This window comes from Nycticebus coucang, chromosome 2, assembly GCF_027406575.1.
Source record: "Nycticebus coucang isolate mNycCou1 chromosome 2, mNycCou1.pri, whole genome shotgun sequence".
Classification (NCBI taxonomy): Eukaryota; Metazoa; Chordata; class Mammalia; order Primates; family Lorisidae; genus Nycticebus; species Nycticebus coucang.
The window spans coordinates 63,587,410-63,605,314 of record NC_069781.1 but is presented as its reverse complement, the minus strand read 5'-3'; the positions used below and the strand labels follow the sequence as shown (position 1 = coordinate 63,605,314).

General features: G+C 38.2%; 1 protein-coding gene across 2 annotated transcripts in view; it reads right to left on the bottom strand.

Annotated features, from left to right (window-relative positions):
- Positions 1 to 10,473: 10,473 nt before the first annotated feature.
- The window catches only part of TTC39B (tetratricopeptide repeat domain 39B), a 137,743-nt gene continuing 130,311 nt past the window's right edge, over positions 10,474 to 17,905 (bottom strand). For both annotated transcript variants that reach the window (XM_053572212.1, XM_053572222.1), the window contains one exon: positions 10,474 to 17,646. In XM_053572212.1, the coding sequence (XP_053428187.1) occupies positions 17,556 to 17,646 (91 nt within the window). In that variant the 3' untranslated portion in view covers positions 10,474 to 17,555. The remainder of the gene's footprint in view (positions 17,647 to 17,905) is intronic.

Genomic DNA, 17,905 nt, shown 5'->3' with positions numbered 1-17,905 from the left:
TGCGCACATCTGAGATTTGCAGAATGAGAGCCACCCTCTTCACATAGATTTCCATGACACAATTTGTGGCCTGAATGGTTCATTCAACGCTGAATGGAGATATTCATGTAGAACCTTGCCTTACTTTCCCTTTTCCCCACTCAGTCAAAAGGTCTCCACCTTTATCACCTTTACCTGATGAGCTGGGTTCTCTGGGTGAGGCCTACTCAGGTAAGAAACAAACACCTACGCCCACTGTCAATTGATCAGGAATGGTGCATGAGGGCATTTCCTCAAATTAAAGAATGGAATGTCCTGCTAGTAGACTTTCTACTCCTTTCTTAATATCTCATGTTTAGTGTCTGTGTCTCGTCTGTTAATAGCCATTTTTATCCTTTTGATTTTGTATAGTTGCCTACTGTTTAAAACCTTCCTTATTTCAGTAGGCACGTGAACATTCAATAACCCAGCATTATTTGGACAATTTGGTATAACAAAACATAGAGAAGAAACAAAGCATAGATTTGTTTGGAACCGTACAACAAAAATAACAGCCACTGCCATCAACCACACACATCACACACGAGTTCAGGTCTAAACCCAGGGACATGAATAGCTTGAAAAGTCCTGGGAGTTTCCAGTTTACCTTGCATCCATCACCCTCAGCCTATAAGGAAAGCATGACTTTCCTTCACAAATCCACTAACACTATCTCCTCTGGTCGTTTAAAATCCTATTTTAAGGCTAAGTAATTGTCCAAGCCACAACTCAGAATAAATAAGCGCAACCTCACAAACTGTTCCAGGTGACAGCTTGGAGGCCCAACCTGAGTGTAATGACCAGCATAAACATCACCTGCCTGTGCTGTCTCACTGTGACACGCCCAGCAAAAAACCTAAAAGTAGCTGGAAAGTCAGGGACTGAGAGCAATATCCATGGGAGAGCCAATGAAAGGCAGCAATGGAGGGGACAGCTGCTGTCTGGCTGGCTCCTAATGACCAACGGGAGGAAGAAATTTGCCAGCCTTGGAACAGAAGACTTTTCCCTTTGGACCAAGCTTTACAGACCCTTTCTTTGGAGGGCAGAAGAGTGCTCAAATAAATCAAGAAATCAACTTTAGGATGAAGTAGGTGAGAAAGGAACAAGGTGAAACCAAATCTATTATGCATCCTGAGATTTTGGAAGACTTCCAGGGACCAGTGTTAGGGAAAATGAAAATTGAGCATCAAATGGTAATGGAAAAATCACTATGGGGGATGTGCAAAAAGAAAGTTAATTTCGAAGAAAAAAATGGAGTAATTATTGAGTTTGTGGGCTTCCCAGTGGCTTGTGTAAGAGCCATGAGAATGGTACTAGAGATCCTGGCCATCTGGCATGGACTTGTTGCTCCATGACCAAGGAGGAGGATTCTTCAATTACTGAGAATCTGTGCTCCCTCAGCTCCACATTCTACCCAACAATATCCCCCAACAGTTATTATCCAGCCATGGATCATGATAACCAAAATCTTGGGCACTTATACTTTTGTATGTGTTTATATAAACTCGTCTAGGGACAAAGCAGTCATCTGGAAAGAGAAGGAGTGCATCATAGAGGTTTTAAAGAGTTGTGTACTAATCTGAAACACTGGCCTCCCCACACCACCTCACTTTAGACAGCAATCATATTTAAAGATGACTTAGTGCCTCTTCCTGCCCCTCACCCATCACCTCCCCCCTGAAAGATTTGTAAAGTCCAAGATGTAAAAAGATGAGCACATCTGCGCTGCACTACAGCCTGTGCTCCACACACAAATTATCAGAGGGCTGAGGGACAAAGTCTGCCCTACAAATGCATGAAGCAGGGTAGCTAAGACAGCATCACACCTTTATTTGTTCTACAGCTGAGCTTAAGCTTCCCATCCTTTCCAAGAACCACAGTGTTGTCGACCGGGAACATCATGCAGCTTTTTTTAAAAGAAGCATTCATCTTTCTGACAACTAGTCAGTCACCTCTTATGGTCAAACTTCGCCTGATGCAGCCTTAGGAAGATCACCTGGGTGAGAAAGGGTGAAGGAGGAATGTGTTCTTGTCCTACTGGATGAAAGTTATGTGTAAACCCCAGACAAGGATTAGATAAAAAAGAATCCCCAGAGGCAAAGAAATGTCAAAATATACGTGCTTCCTCGTAGACTGAGGAGCACCATAAACGTGAACATCAGTGGTTCTCAAGCTGTGGGTGGCGACCACAGGGTGGCCCTGTGTTAAAGGGCCATGGCATTGGGAAGGTTGAGAACCACTGGTGTACGTGATCTGCTGATATACCCAACCCCCAGGGGAATACGAGAACAGAAGAGGAAGCTGCACAAATTTTAAGGAGTAATTCTTAAATAATTATGCAATAATCATTTTTAAAAATATATTGTCCTGGAATAAAGGATTCCATTTACTTTTAGAGAACTAGTTTATAGATGAATTAAAGAAGGTTTTTCTCCATTGCTATATTGGTTCCATTAGCAGGACTCCTTTCTCCATAGTCACTCAGAGTTTGCCAAATAGATTTTCGGCCAAATTAAGATTTATTTATTTGATCATAGAAGGTGATCAGAAAATAGTTGGTGCCCCCAGAACTTTAAATGAACACATAGCTTTAATGTGGGTTTTCAGAAGTTTTAGTGTTATAAGTAATTTCAGGCACAGAAATAAATAGCAAAAAGAAAATTATTTTTTCTTTTAATAAAGAAAAATGTGAAATCACCAAAATATTACTAAAGTGACTTTCTATTTCAATGTAGAAGTGCTCTTTTTAAAACTATTAATAGTTTATTAACATGAATCACTAGTAAGTGAAGGAAAAGAGAAAAATGAAACAGGAAATTCTCAAGGCTAGAATGATCTCATCTTATTTTCCATTTAATATTTGGTTAGGAACAATTCTTGGAAATGATCACAAACGCAATAATTACTGGCTTAATTCTAAGTAGATTTGCAGCCATTCCTTAGCATGTTATTTTTGGCTTGCTGGCTGTGGCAGTGGCATGCCGTACTGTTGATATAACTGGTTTCTCAGAAAACAAGATTTGTGACAATTTGCTCCATTCTGCTGCAAAGACAATCAATCTGAGGCTTTCAAAGTGGGGCTAAAAATGCACACAAATTTTCCCCTCGCAGCTGCTTCTTGTTTAACATTGTCAAATTTTCTTAATTAAAGTTTGAGATTTTATGCTTGGCTTCCCCCCCTTTAAAGCTCAAATGACACTCTGCCTCTTTTAGCTATATGGAAGTCTTCAAAAAGCCAGACAAAGACCTTATTTAATCAAAAGACCTCATTTTTAAGTTTATGCTTATATTATTCATCTATATTACATTTTATTTAATTTGAATCCCAACAGGCTCAATTTAGCTTTGAAGATGAACAGAGCATATATTAATAATTCACCCCAAATCATAATTACTGATGAAACATTACATAGGCATTCTCTGAGGTCACTTTCTAAGTCTCTGGTCACATAGCTTTCAAGGCCATCTGCACACCGAGGACTCCCAACGTTTTTTTTTTTTTTTTTTTTTGAGACAGAGTCTCAAGCTGTTGCCCTGTGGGTAGACATCCAGGGCATTATAGACCAGAGCAACCTCCAATTCTTTGGGCTTGAGCGATCCTCTTGCCTCAATTTTTCTACTTTTAGTAGAGATGGGCTTCTGTCTCCCAAATTCCAGAGTCATTTATCCATCTGCCCACTCAAGACCAAGATGTAAGAGAGATCTTTAGTGCATTATGTTTACAACTGTCTTCTGAGCATTCCCCCACAAGCTGCCCATCTCAGCTGAGCCAAATCCACCCTGAACTTGTTCAGGCTCAAAGCCCAGACACCACATTCCAGTCTGAGGTGCTACAACCTCCCGTCTGGGCCACCACCACCTCCAGTCTGGGCTGCGTTGCTGCTGCCTTCTCCAAAGCACCCTGCCCTCGTCATAGCCGCCTCAACGTAAGTTAGCTCACGCCACTCTGGTGCTGAAAACTGCAATGGTCCCTCATTCCAGTCAGGGTTAAAGGCAAAGTTTTTTTTTTTTACTTTTTACCATTTTGTCTTTTTTTTTTTTTTGTCTTTTACCATTACTTTTACTTTTTACCATTATACATTTCCAAAGGTAATGTATAAACCTACCCTTCAGAAACAGTGCTGCACAGATCTCTTGCTTTTCTGCACATCTCAAAGGAATAGGCACTGACTAGCTTTGTTCCATAAAGAAGCCAGTCTCTGTTTTATTTACTGGTATTTCTCAAGTGCCTGGAAGAGTGTAAGGAAACAGCAGAAATTCAATAAGTATTTGATAAACAAAAGTGTAATCGGGAAACGTATAGCTGTGGATGAGTTTTAAGTATGCTAAACCAGAATTAGATACAAAATCATAGATATTTGGGAGCTTATAATAATCCTTTCCCCTTAACTCTCTCACTCCCCCGTCCATAGGGCTAAACTTCCAGCAGCGATATCCATTCCAAATGACCCTGTTACCTTCGTCACAATTGTTTAAAGAGAGGGTCACATCACTTCTCATAAGCCAGACCCCTTCAAGGACTTGTAACCTGTGCTAAGTAAGACACTCACAGAACACTGACATGTGAACTTGGAACCATGAATAGATGTGGTAAAATTGTATTTACCTGTTCTCTTGAAGCTAGGCATAACCACATGACTTGCTCAGATCAGCGAAATATGAATGGAAATGAGGCATGTGAAAGTTCTGGGAGGAAACTGTAAAATCCAGTGTGCTCTTCAACAAATAGCGATGCTATGACTGGATATCCACATGTAAAATAATGAAGTTGGACCCCTCTCTCACACCATATACAAAAATTACTCCAAAATGGATCAAAGACCTAAATGTAAGAACTAAAACATATTACAAATCTGTGTAACCTTGGATTAGGCCTTGGTTTTTTAGATATGACAGTAAAATCTCAAGCAACAAACAGAAAACCAAGTAAATTGGACCTGATAAAAATTAAAAACCTTTGTGTGTCAAAGGACACTCAGAAAATGAAAAGACAATCCATATAACAAAATATTTGCAAATTATATATTTGATAAATATCAAGTAAGACAACCACACTTTAAAATGGGTAAAACATTTGAATAGATATTTCTCTCCAAAGAAATTATGTAAGTAGCCAATAAGTATGTGAAAAGATGTTCAATATCATTAGTCATTACAGAAATGCAAATCAAAACCCACACTGAGATATCACTTTACACCCACTGGTATGGCTATTAACTTAAAAACTGTAAGATAACAGGTGTTAGGAGGATGTGGAGAAATCAGAGCCCTTATACACTGCTGGTGGGAATATAACACGGTACGGCTACTTTGGAAAGTGGTTTGGCAATTCCACAAAAAATTAAATGCAGAATTACCATATAACCCAGCAACTCTACTTCTAGGTATGTATCCAAGAAAACTGAAACCATATGTTCACACAAAAACTTGCATATGAATGATTGTAGCAGCATTATTCCTAATGGCCCAAAAGTAAAACCTCCCAAACATCCCTCAATTACTATGTGATCCAGCCATACAATAAAATACCAGTCAGCCTCTAAAAAGGAATGCGGGTGGCGCCTGCGGCTCAGTGAGCAGGGCGCTGAACCCATATGCCGAGGGTGGCGGGTTCAAACCCAGCCCCAGCCAAACTGTAGCAAAAATAGCCAGGTGTTGTGGCGGGCGCCTGTAGTCCCAGCTACTGGGGAGTCTGAGGCAAGAGAATCACCTAAGCCCAGGAGCTGGAGGTTGCTGTGAGCTGTGATGCCACGACACTCTACCAAGGGCGATAAAGTGAGACTCTGTCTCTACAAAAAAAATAAAATAAAAAGGAATGGAGTGGTGTTACATGCTACATCGTGATGGTATTTGAAACATTTTGCTAAGGAAAAAGAGCCAGATACACAAAAATAATATATCATATGATTCCATTTACATGAAATGTTGAGAATAGGCAAATCTGTATGGACAGGAACTATATTTGTCATTGCCAGGGAGCTGGGATTGGGGGGAATCATGACTGAGTACAGTTTCCTTTTAGAGTGATGAATCTGTTCTAGAATTGATAGTTATGATGGTTGTACAAACTAATGAATACACTAAAAACCACAGAATTGTACACTTCAAAATAGTGACTTTTATGTTATACATACTATATATCAGTTTTTTAAAAACCAATATGGGCCAGGCACATTGGCTCACAACTGTAATCTTAGCAATTTGGGAGGCTGAGGGGGGAGGATAGCTTAAGGCCAGAGTTCAATACCAGCCTGGAGAACATACCAAGGCACCATCTCTAAAAAAATAAAATAAAATTAGCCAGGCATAGTGGCATGCATCTGTAGTTCCATTATTTAGGAGTTGAGGTAGGAGGTGAACTATGATCCAGCCAAGGTAGTCCAGCCTGAGCAACAGAGTGAGACCCTGTCTCAAAAAAAATGCATCAAAATACCAATGAAATACCATTTCACATATGCCAGAATGGTTACAACAAAGAGCGACAACATCAAAGTGTTCATAAGGATGCAGAGAAAGGGGAATTCTCATATATTGCTGGGGGAAATGAAAAATGATACAGCCTATTTGGAAGAGAGGCAGTATCCTAAAAAGTTAAATATACACTTGCATATGACCCAAGAATTCCACTCCTGTGTATCTGCCCAAGAGAAATGAAAATGTTTGTCCACACAAAACTTGTTTGTGAATATTCAAAGTGGTGTGATTGGCGAAAGCCAAAATCTAAAACAGCCCAAATGCTTATTAACTGGTGAATGGATCATCACCACATGGTATAGTTGTGCAGTGGAATTTAACTCAATGATAAAAATGAACTAGGAATATATCTAACCACATGGATGAAACTCACAAACATTCTGAGTGAAAGAAGCCGGAAGCAAAAGACTACATATATGATTCCATCTATGTAACTGTTGTATGGAAGGCAAAACCATAGAAATGACCGGGTTAGTGTATTCCTGGAGACAAGGGGTTGAGATTTGGGATTGACAGCAGAAGAACTAGATATAACTTTCTAAGGTGATAGACTTGTTCTAAAACTAGATTATGATGATATTTGCACAAAAATATACATTTACTAAAAGTAGATCTATTTAAAAAAAGTAAATTTGCCGGGCGTGGTGACTCACACTTGTAATCCTAGCACTCTGGGAGGCCGAGGCAGGTAGATCTTCTCAGCTCACAAGTTTGAGATCAGCCTAAGCCAGAGCAAGACCCCATTTCTAAAAATAGCTTGACATCATGGTGAGTGCCTGTAGTCCCAGCTACTCAGGAGGCTGAGGCAAGAGAATTGCTTAAGCCCAAGAGTTTGAGGTTGCTGGGAGCTATGATGTCATGGCACTCTACTGAGGGTTACAAAGTGAGAGTCTATCTCCAAAAATAAGTAAATAAATAAATAGAATAAATTTAATAGTACATTACACCTCAATGTAGGCATTTTGGCTTTTTTAAAGGCAGTGTGCAATTTGCCGAACTCCTTTCCCTGGGCAATGATTATCATTCTAGGTGGTGGAGGTTCCAGTGGCTTCTACAACCCAGAACATGGCTCTCTACTCACCTAAAATGTGCACACAGCATGACTAGGAAATAAACTACTATCTTAAGTCACTGAGACTCCAGGACTATTTTTTACTATAGCATATCCTAGTGCATTCTAATACAGAAATCACTTCCAGAGATGGTATTGACTCAAGTTAATATCAAGTTTAGTCAGTTACGTCAATAGGACTGAGCAATGTCTTGATTTGGCACGTGATGCTGAATCAAACAGACAAAAAAACAGATTGAATTTTTGAGAGAACTGTACTACTAAAGAAACACATGCCCTGAAAAAGGCTGAGACTTTTTGAGACTTAAAATGATAAGCGATTCTTTGGCCCCACTATGAGGCAAGAAAGGGCTGAGAAAGTTACTTAGTTCCTCTGGAGGGCAATTTCTTTAATAATCACTTCAAATGTGTAGCAAAAAAGTTGTGGAAAATAAAAAATACCTCGGAAGGTGAAACCAGATGCCACAAGAGAACAATGTGCATAAATGCTACTCCCAGGAAATGGGATCAAGGCCTAGACAAGGAACATTCCCCATTCCCAAGGTGGGGAAGCTCAAGGCACAGGATTTTCACACTGTCACAGACCTGTGGTTGCTGTGGCTCCCCAGGCTCTTCACCTTCTGCGGAGGCGTTTTATGATGATTATGCAGCCTCTGTTCAACTAGCGTCTTAATTGGTTCTGGAATACCACTGGCTGAGTAGAATAAAGAAATTTATTTCTTACAATTCTAGAGGATAGTAAATCTGACAAGTCCAAGGTCAAGAGGCCCACATCCAGCAAAGGCCTTAGTGCTGCATTGTCCGGTGGTAGAAGGCAAAAGGGCAGGAGGGGCCCAAACTCGCTTTTCCCTTTTTGTGAGATGGGGTCTCACTTTGTTGACCCCTGGGTCAAGTGCAGTGACCTAACTCACTGCGACCTCAAATTTCTGGGCTCCTGGTATCCTCCTGCCTCAACCTCCCAAATGGCTGGGACTAGAGGCATGAGCCACCACACCCACCCCAGAACTCACCTCCATAGCAAGCTTCTGTTGCAGTAACAAATCCATTCACAAGTGCAAAGCCTCTTAATGGCCCATCCTCCTCGTGCTATCATAATGACAATGAAATTTCAACTTGGGTTATGAAAGGGGACATTCAAACCATAGCAACCTGTACATAAATTGTGTGCAGAGGGTAAATAACTTTTTAGCTTATGGTGTCCAGATCAAATGGAGCCACATTTGGATTTGCAATAAAACTATTGGGCATGTTACAGAGATGCCACAACTAGAAGGAATTTTTTTGTAATGTCCCTTGGAGTAAAAGTGAGTGTAATTTGCCAGATGTCTGCCAACCTTAAAGGTATTCATTAGTGCTGTTTATCATTCACTTCTAGTGCTTCTCCCAGACATGTTAGGGTTGTACTTTCCTGCTCAGCGGAAGTTAGGTAAAGCTGTGTGATTTGCTTTGAACATAAAATATGCCTCGCTTTGAGGTGGAAGTTGTAAGAAGCAATTTACATAAACTATTTTCCTTCCTCTTCTCATTCCAAATAGTTTAGACTTGGTAGCCCAGGGCCTTTTATGAGAATGATATGAAGTTGATCCCTCACTGGCCTGAAATGCAGATGGAGCACATAAGAAACATAAGCCTTTGTTGTGGTGGACATATTCCTTCCATCATACTCCCATCACTGTGGCCTGTAAGCCACTAGCTGAAGTTCATCTGCCAAGAAGGAAGTAGACGCACAGGAGAAATAAATGAAAAACTTTCCAGGTCTCTCAGCTTTTCTATTACGAAATAAAATACTTCCTGAGGATCTCCCATGTTCCTGTCCCTGAATCTATAGACGTCCCTTACCCATTTAGTATATCCCTGCTCAAGTTGTTTTTAAACTAGCTAAAGTTGATTTCTTTATCCTCAGAGTTGTAACAAATGAGCCTGCAAGTCTAGCAAGTTTCTCATGCTAAAGAACAAAGGAAAGAGGAGCAGTGGGAGAATCCTGGGAGAATCCTAGCAGATCCGGTCCAAATGCAGATGTAGCTGCGACAAGCTAACTGTTCACCACACCCATTTCCTTTTTCTACAGCCCACAGCTAGACTACATTTCTGCCTCTTTTGTCATTAGGTAAAGCAGCGTGACTCAGTTCTAGCCAACAGAACATGAACAGGTACATGTACCACCTCCCTCCCACCCATCTCCATGTTTTTTCCCCTTCAACAGTTTGATGCAAAGACCACGGTGACCTTAGCCACCATGTGAAGATGGCAGAGCCACAAGATTGAAAGAAGCTGAGTTACTGAACCATGTCATGAAAAGGCATCCACTGCCAGGAACACCTTGTCGGTGACATTTGTGTACCTTACCTCCTACAGGGAAGGAGTGGAAGACACCACTTTATGCTGGATTAGCCCTTTGCAGCTTGTGTGTACCTCTTCCTCTGGGCCCTCTTAGAGCAGAAAGAAGCAGTGAAATTGTCCCCATTTTAGAAAGGAATTAGGCAAAATCCAGAGAAGTTGATGGGTAAGAATGGGGATCATGCCACAACCCAACCAAGTCCAGCCTCAAACACAGAACTCCTAATTCCCAGAGACCAGTACTTTCTCCCCGGTGCTACACTGAATATTTAAGATTTTCCCCTTAAACTGGAATGTTAGCAGCTAATCTAAACCTCTGAGCCATTAAATAGATGATAAAAGATGACAAAGAAGACATTCGTCCCTCAAGACAACTGGACCATCCCCTTCGTCTCCTCATGCCCAGAATTTAGCCAAGAATATGACACAAAGCAGGCCCCTCAGACCTACCTATTAAGGTTGAAAGAAAAGTCTTACGAAGAAACAAAAATTCAAGGTTAGAAAGACCAGCAAAACAGATACTGTGTACAGTTTCCACATGTAAACCAACCAGAGTAAGACTCAATTCCATAAAGTGTAATCTATTTAAATAACAATTGAATTGCATGATGTTAGGTGAACCAGTTGTAGCAATATGAAAATATTGAATGCTAAGAAAACCTGACAAATTAAACTTGTATCTAATAATGCAGAGTGTGCTGTAATACCAAGAAATGAAAATAAAATGTGTTGACTTTCACGTTGGGATGATTTATTTGCATTTAAAAATATAATTTCTAAGATGGCATCTGTTTTCAAAAACATCTTAATGGTAAAAATAGGCTCTGGGAACTGCTGTCTTCATGTTGAAATTTTAGATTTTATATCAGCATTAGCTTACAAGTCATAGATGATAACATTAACACAAAATCAGCAAGAGAATACTCATTGGGAACATAGTTTTTATATTAAAAAAGATGAGATATTCACAGTTTTCTTCTTTCTTCTTGACTTATATTGATAAAATACTTTTATAGCTACAATCTATTTCACTTTCTGGTTCCAGATCCAATGCCTCCTTGATCAGCAGATGGATGTTACTAACACATTCATTTTACATAGAACTCACACATCTTCGACTTCTAAAAATGCTTTTCTCTGTAAAAACTGTGATCACCGAGAATGGGAAAGATAGGAGACTAAATTCAAATGTAATTAGAAAAAGAGATAAAATGATGACAATTTTTACTAATAGAACAGTGAATTACAATGAACATAACGGTAGCTTTGATGATTGAACAGGAAGCTTTGCATTGGCTTACAAAATGCTATGGCCTCCAATTTTATTTTTGTTTAATCCAAACAGAAGTAAAAAAAAAAAAACACATTATCAATGAATTTCAAAGTCCCCCTACAAGTCAAGTTAACAAGGGTTTTAGGTTGCCATACCACAAGACAGGTTTATTTTGTATGTTTTAAGGCAAAGCAAAATTTTCCAAAAATGAAACACCTACAAAATAAATTTGCTTTGGAAATAAATTTTAGTAATAAAATAATACTTCTCACTTATTAAATATATATATTTGCCTTTACATATGATTTAGCAACTTGCATCAAAAAATTCAAGTCTTCTGTAAACATTTGCAAATAAATATTTTAAAACACTAATATATAAATGACCAGTTGGTTTTCATTCAGGTGTTTGGATGTCAACAGTTAGCTAAGGGAAAAAATAAAAAACTATGTATAGAATTTTCCTAACATGATATGAGAATGCAACATACGGTTGAGAATTAAGTACGTTTTTCCAACTACACATATTGGTGAAACACGTGTTCTCCTTCTGTGAAACAGAACGCAACAGTGCTGAAGCCATTAAATTTAACTGTAACCCCTCTTTTCATGTAAATTACTTTATTTTAAAAGATCACCTATAGAAAGCAACTGTATATCATGAAAAATAAATCACTTTAGGAAAAAAACATGAATTAATGAAAACTGTACTCATTTACTATCCCCCAGATTACTAGACATTGTGTCCATTAAAAATATAAATTAAGATGTCTGCATGATTTCCAAAGCAGAGAACGTCATACCTTCAAATTAAGACCCACTAGCATTTCAAAATAATGTAATTCCTTTAAAAATGACATGTTAAGAAGTCGTCTTTACTGTATGCATTCTTTATTCAGGTTCATTGAGACCAGGCTACACTGAGACCAACCAACTTTCTGTTACCCTGTGGGACCCAGGAGACACCAATAATTAAAACTAATTTACTAGAAAATATTAGGTAGCAATGAAACAAAAAACTCCCACTGGGATATGCCAGCATTCCTTAAGTTCATCATTTAAATTACTGTTTCAAGAACTGTTGGATTAACATACAAGGGGCATTGTATGTTAATATTCAAGTTTTACCTAATAAAGTTTGCTACTGGAATCCCTTGACTTTCCCTAATGAAGATCCTATCTTTAGACATCTTTCTTAGTTAAATGCAGCGAGGCATTCCTATTAAATACAGTGAAGCAGCTGCTTTGGTTTTCCCATGCAAAATCCTATTACAATATCACTGTGCTGACACATGTCATGAATACATTGTTGACAAGAGGGAAATGGGCTTGGACTTCCTCTAAAGTTGGACCCACATATCCCTTCTGGACAATTTAGGCCAAGAACCTGCTCAGCCATCTCAGTCCACTGAACAGTCCCTGCCTCACTTCTTTCTATAGTTATGAAGTTCTAAACAGAACAGAATGGACTCCCTCAGGCCCTTCCTAAGAAGAAAGTCTAACTGTCAACAGCAGGTAGCAACAACTCAACACAAAAGGTATTTTTCCTGGTGATAAATTCTGATGTGCCCCTTCCATTACATTTCAAGTTCAACCTTCCAAAGTAACTAAATCTAACAGCAAATGTATAAAAGACAATGGGAAGTAGGAAGAGGGTTTTACAACAAGCAATCTAATAATTAAAGGAAAAATATGTCAACAACTGGTCTGAGGGAGAACAACCTAGGGAAAATCCCACACTCTTTCTGAAAGAATAGTATAATGGTCTATTCGATATTTGTGAGTTGTTCTGCATGTATTTATCTATAGATAGATGTATCTTATTAAGAAATGTCTAAAGAGATTAAAAATATCTTAAATATATTTATGCTTATTACTTAGCTATGATACACATTAAAAATTACTGATAGGCAGCAAAAGGCATAATACATAAAATAAACCATCTGCCAAATTATTTTCTAAGTGGTAATGTGCACCTTAAAAACTTTTAAATTGTAACATTGGGCTAGTCAAGAGGGTCATGTTGAAACATTGATGACATATAGCAATAGAAAAGGTTTCACTATATTTTTCAGAAGACTGTTATCTTAGAAAATATTAATAATGAAATCTACTAACATCTTAAAGGTGAGCGTTGTGCCTCTACGACTCTAACAACTGTACATTGTGAAAAAGCAAAGAATATCTGTGTAACAAAATTAAAATAGCAATCTCAAAAATAAAGTCTCTTAATTTAGTATATAAGGAATTCGGTGGGGAGAGCAGAACAATGTTCAAAAATGCCAATGACCTTGGTCATCTGAAGAAAAAACAAAATGAAATGAAAATGTAAGGGCACTTAAGCACAAAACGTTAATTTCACAGATACATATTTGAAGCACACATTGGGTGATCACAGAAGACAGCAAGTAAAAGCCAGAATGCCCGGAAGCAGGAGAGCAGTGCAGCATGTGTGAATGAATGGTTCTCCACACTCAGCATCATTCCAACAAGTGTCCCAGCCATTGTGTGTGCAAGACCTCAATTAGCCACGTGACCAGGGGCTGCTGCGCTGGACAGAGCAGGACTGAAGGAGAAACAACACTGTTTGCAGGCTGGAGAGAACAAGATAATTTCCTAAAATCCACTCCAGACCCAATGAATCACAAAATTTTGGGATATCAAAATGACCACTGGAGTCTTTGTTAACTTACTTTAACTAAATGTATTTGAATTTAAGATTTCCAAATATAGAGAGTACAACTAGGGGAAAAAAAAAAAAGAAATGTGGGTGGGGGGATCAATGAAGAATTAATCAGAGTAATTCCAGAAATTTTTCCAATTGATCTTAATGGCCTTTTTTTTTTTTTTTTTTTTTTTTGTGGTTTTTGGCCGAGGCTGGGTTTGAACCCACCACCTCCAGCATATGGGACTGGTGCCCTATCCCTTTGAGCCACAGGCACCGCCCCTTAATGGCCTTTTTAAAAATTATTTTTAATGTTCAAGGAGGGGGGAACCCCTCTATTCACAAAGATGAATAGACTCACTTTAAAGGAATAGATAAGAGGTGGAATCATAATGGTATTAACTGCAGTGCCTATCACAACCACCTCTCATAGTAGCTTCAAAGGAGAAAACATTAGCTTTTATTGGGAAAGGAGAGGGGTGCTTTCCTCTTCACACACACTCCACTGATTTGAGCCCAGATCTAGGAATTAGAGTGATATCAAAGTTCAACTAGTCCAAGCTTCTAGGACAGGTAGGAATGACAGTCACATGGCCTTGCTAAATGCATTCCTTTGCAAAAGAACTGGTTATACTGCTGGGTTATTCCAATGATGAAAAATCTTCCTTGACACTTATTAATCTGAAATTTACCTACAGCTTCTACTTACTTGTCTCATCTCTGAGCTTTAAGGATACAGAGAATCAAAGAACTTCTTTTTCCTATACAACTTTGGAACCTTCTTATATCCAGAAGCATAGAAAACATTAAAATATATGTCCATCGGTCAGCACCTGTGGCTCAGTGAGTAGGGCGCTGGCCCCATACACCGAGGGTATTAGGTTCAAACCCGGCCTCAGCCAAACTGCAACAGTAAAAGAGCCGGGCGTTGTGGCAGGCACCTGTAGTCCCAGCTACTTGTAAGGCTGAGGCAAGAGAATCGCCTAAGCCCAAGAGCTGGAGCTTGCTTTGAGCTGTGACGCCAGGCTCTCTACCAAGGGCGACAAAGTGAAACTTTGTCTCTAAAAAAGAAAAAGAAAACTATATATACCCATATGAGAGCTGATGTAATTAATCTTTCATTAATTATCAAGTAGATATCATGCTTTCCTTGTCACCATTCCTACAAAAACACGATCGCTGCTTAAATTTACAAAGCACCCATCAGAACCCTACCTCCCCATTGAAGAAAGAAAAAGGCGATTGTACCAGGAACTACATAAATTGCACTGTAAGTAAGACACATTGGCAACCCACCCCATCGCACATAACCCTTAATAGACAAAACACTGTCACCTCATGCTCATTCTTCACAGAACATTCTAACTCAAAAAAATAACTCCACAGTGCAGTGTTAGCTGATGCCATAAGAAGTTGGTGCCACTAAAATACCTTGACTATGGAAGAAAACATACATATATGTAGCATTAAAATGACATTACAGTACTTAAAAATCAGCTGGATAGACTATCCATATTACCAGGTAACTACATAAAGAATAGGAAGTAATAATACAGATAACAAAATAAGAAAAGTAACAAAAGAAAAATTTTTGTGGAAAGAGGTGAATTTCTATTTGTTTGATAATAGAGTTAAAACCCCTCTTATTTTATAATTTTTTTCATTTCATACCTCAAAGAGAATTTTTTAAATTGATTTTCAACTGTGACTTGCAATGTATAACCTTTAAAAAATAAGGCTACCAAAACTCTTCTAAGGACCTTAGAAACTTTTTCCCAAAGTTATACACTAATAATTTTTAACATACTTTCCATTACTAATTGTAATGGCAGTTAATTTTATTTCTTCTTTTATCTGTACCTAAAGTTATATAATTAATAACACAATGGTATCTACCACCAGTTATCTGAAGGGGTGGTACACTGACTTGAGTTATACCAATCATCTTTCATGGGAAATACATCGTCAGTATTGCTTAAAAATCAGTACTTTAAAGAAAACACCATCAAACACTGCTGGACACAAATGTGGTCTATCGTTAATGCCAAACACATGAATAAAACTTAAAGGTATCTGAATTTCCCCTTCATTCTACAAACAAGGCCACAGACTCAGTCAATACTTTTATGCTGATACTGTAATCAGTGCATAAAAGCCACGATTATTACAATAACTCATACTTGTATAGCCTTTCATACTTTACAAAAAACTACTATGTGCCTTTTCTAATTGAACCCTCCTAAGAACCAAGTACTACATTGCTATCCACAAAGGGGAAAATGAGCCCCAGGAGAGGTGAGTCGTTTATAGAACTATTAACCCACAAAGCCAAGCTCCTGACTCCTATTCTGTGGCTCTTTCTGTAAAACCACAAAGGCGTCTCTGTCAAGTTGTTCTTCAAAATGGAAATAGAAATAGAAAAAAAACCTAGATTCATCAACTCATGAATTGTTTTTGCTCACTCTGGATGCAATCAGGTCCTTAGCAATAACACAAACATGTGGGGAATTGGGAAACAGTGATGATTGAAAAATAAAACACATTCTAATAGTTTTGATTCAACATTTTAACATTGTTTGTTAAAAATAAATACCAACATATAGACTCACAGTTACAAAACTGAAAGAGACCTTCAAAGTCATCGGTAAGATATGGTGATAACACGGAGCAGGGAACTCCCCAAGGGCCACCCTGTGAACTGCTGACCTATAGCAGAGCCAGCACCACACAGTCAAGGTCTCTGAGCTCTTCCTCTCCATGCCCTGACTCTGTTTCCCAATTAAAGGACCAAATACAGTCCAAATATTTACAAGGAACTGTCACAGTGCTGGAGAGATTAGAAAATTAGATCTTACCCACATCCTAAGTGTAAAAACTGTTAATATTTTACATATCATTTAAAGCAGCAGGAACTTTGACTCCTATAAGAAAAATAATCAATGTATATATCTTAGGCTCTTGTGGCCAAAGTTTAGGATCATTCCTAAAATATGATACTTTCTTCCTTTAGATACACAGGGATTTTTTGGATTGTGTTATAATAGATGAGTACATTCAAAAGCAGGATAGTCTGTCAAAAGTGTCACCACCTTTAACCAACCTGAAGAGTAAAAAAACAATAATTTAATATTTCATCATCTTTTATAGATACAGGTCTCTTCAACGTACAAAGTATACACTCACATTCCTGTTCATGACCTCTGCCTTTTTCAGAAGTCTTCAGAAGGTCATTGTCAAGCAATTTTAAATGTAAATGATGTTTATTTCCCCTCTGAAATGTAAATACTAAGTAACAACTTAGTATTTACTGAATTTTAACTGACCAACAAATCTAAAAAATGGTTCAACTTGCAAACTATGTATTACTTAAACAATATTAATTTCCACATTAAAAAAATAAATAATCTAATTAGGCTTTATTGTACCTGTGAGTCTTTTAAAAGACTTCATTGCCCCTTTCCCCCATTCAAATCTAATATGAAATTCTGTTTGGAGAGGCAAAATATAAGAATTTTCTAGATAGTCCTGAATGTCATTCCATAGGAAAAAAAAAATTATGTGACCAACAGTAAACCACTCAGATGATAGAAAATATTGACAATAAAATTAGATTTTTGTCTCTTATTCACAAGATCATTTTTCCATTTTAATATAAGGTCTAATCAATAGCAGATGCCGATGCTAATTGAGAGGAATAGTCCATCTTTCATCTTCTGCTTAGTCTGAGGAAGGTTTTCTCCAGAGTTGAAGAGCTGCCTGAATTCTGAAGTGTAGTCTGGACTCCAAGGAGTAATCTTTATAGTTGTTCCTAAAGACAACGACAATAAAATTGTACAGTCAAAATTTCTTTGTATACCAAGGCGTGCCACTCTGCTCTTCCTTTTTCTAATCTTTTTATTTACTTTGAGACTCTAATATGTGTAACAGGGATCTTAGTAAGATGAATTCTGGATCTGTGCAGGAGGAAGGGACAGCAAGCGTCTGTACTTTGCATATTTTTCTGGTGGTGATCTAAGGTAACACTTTAAGGTTCTACTTAATTACTAAACCAATTACAAACACCAAGG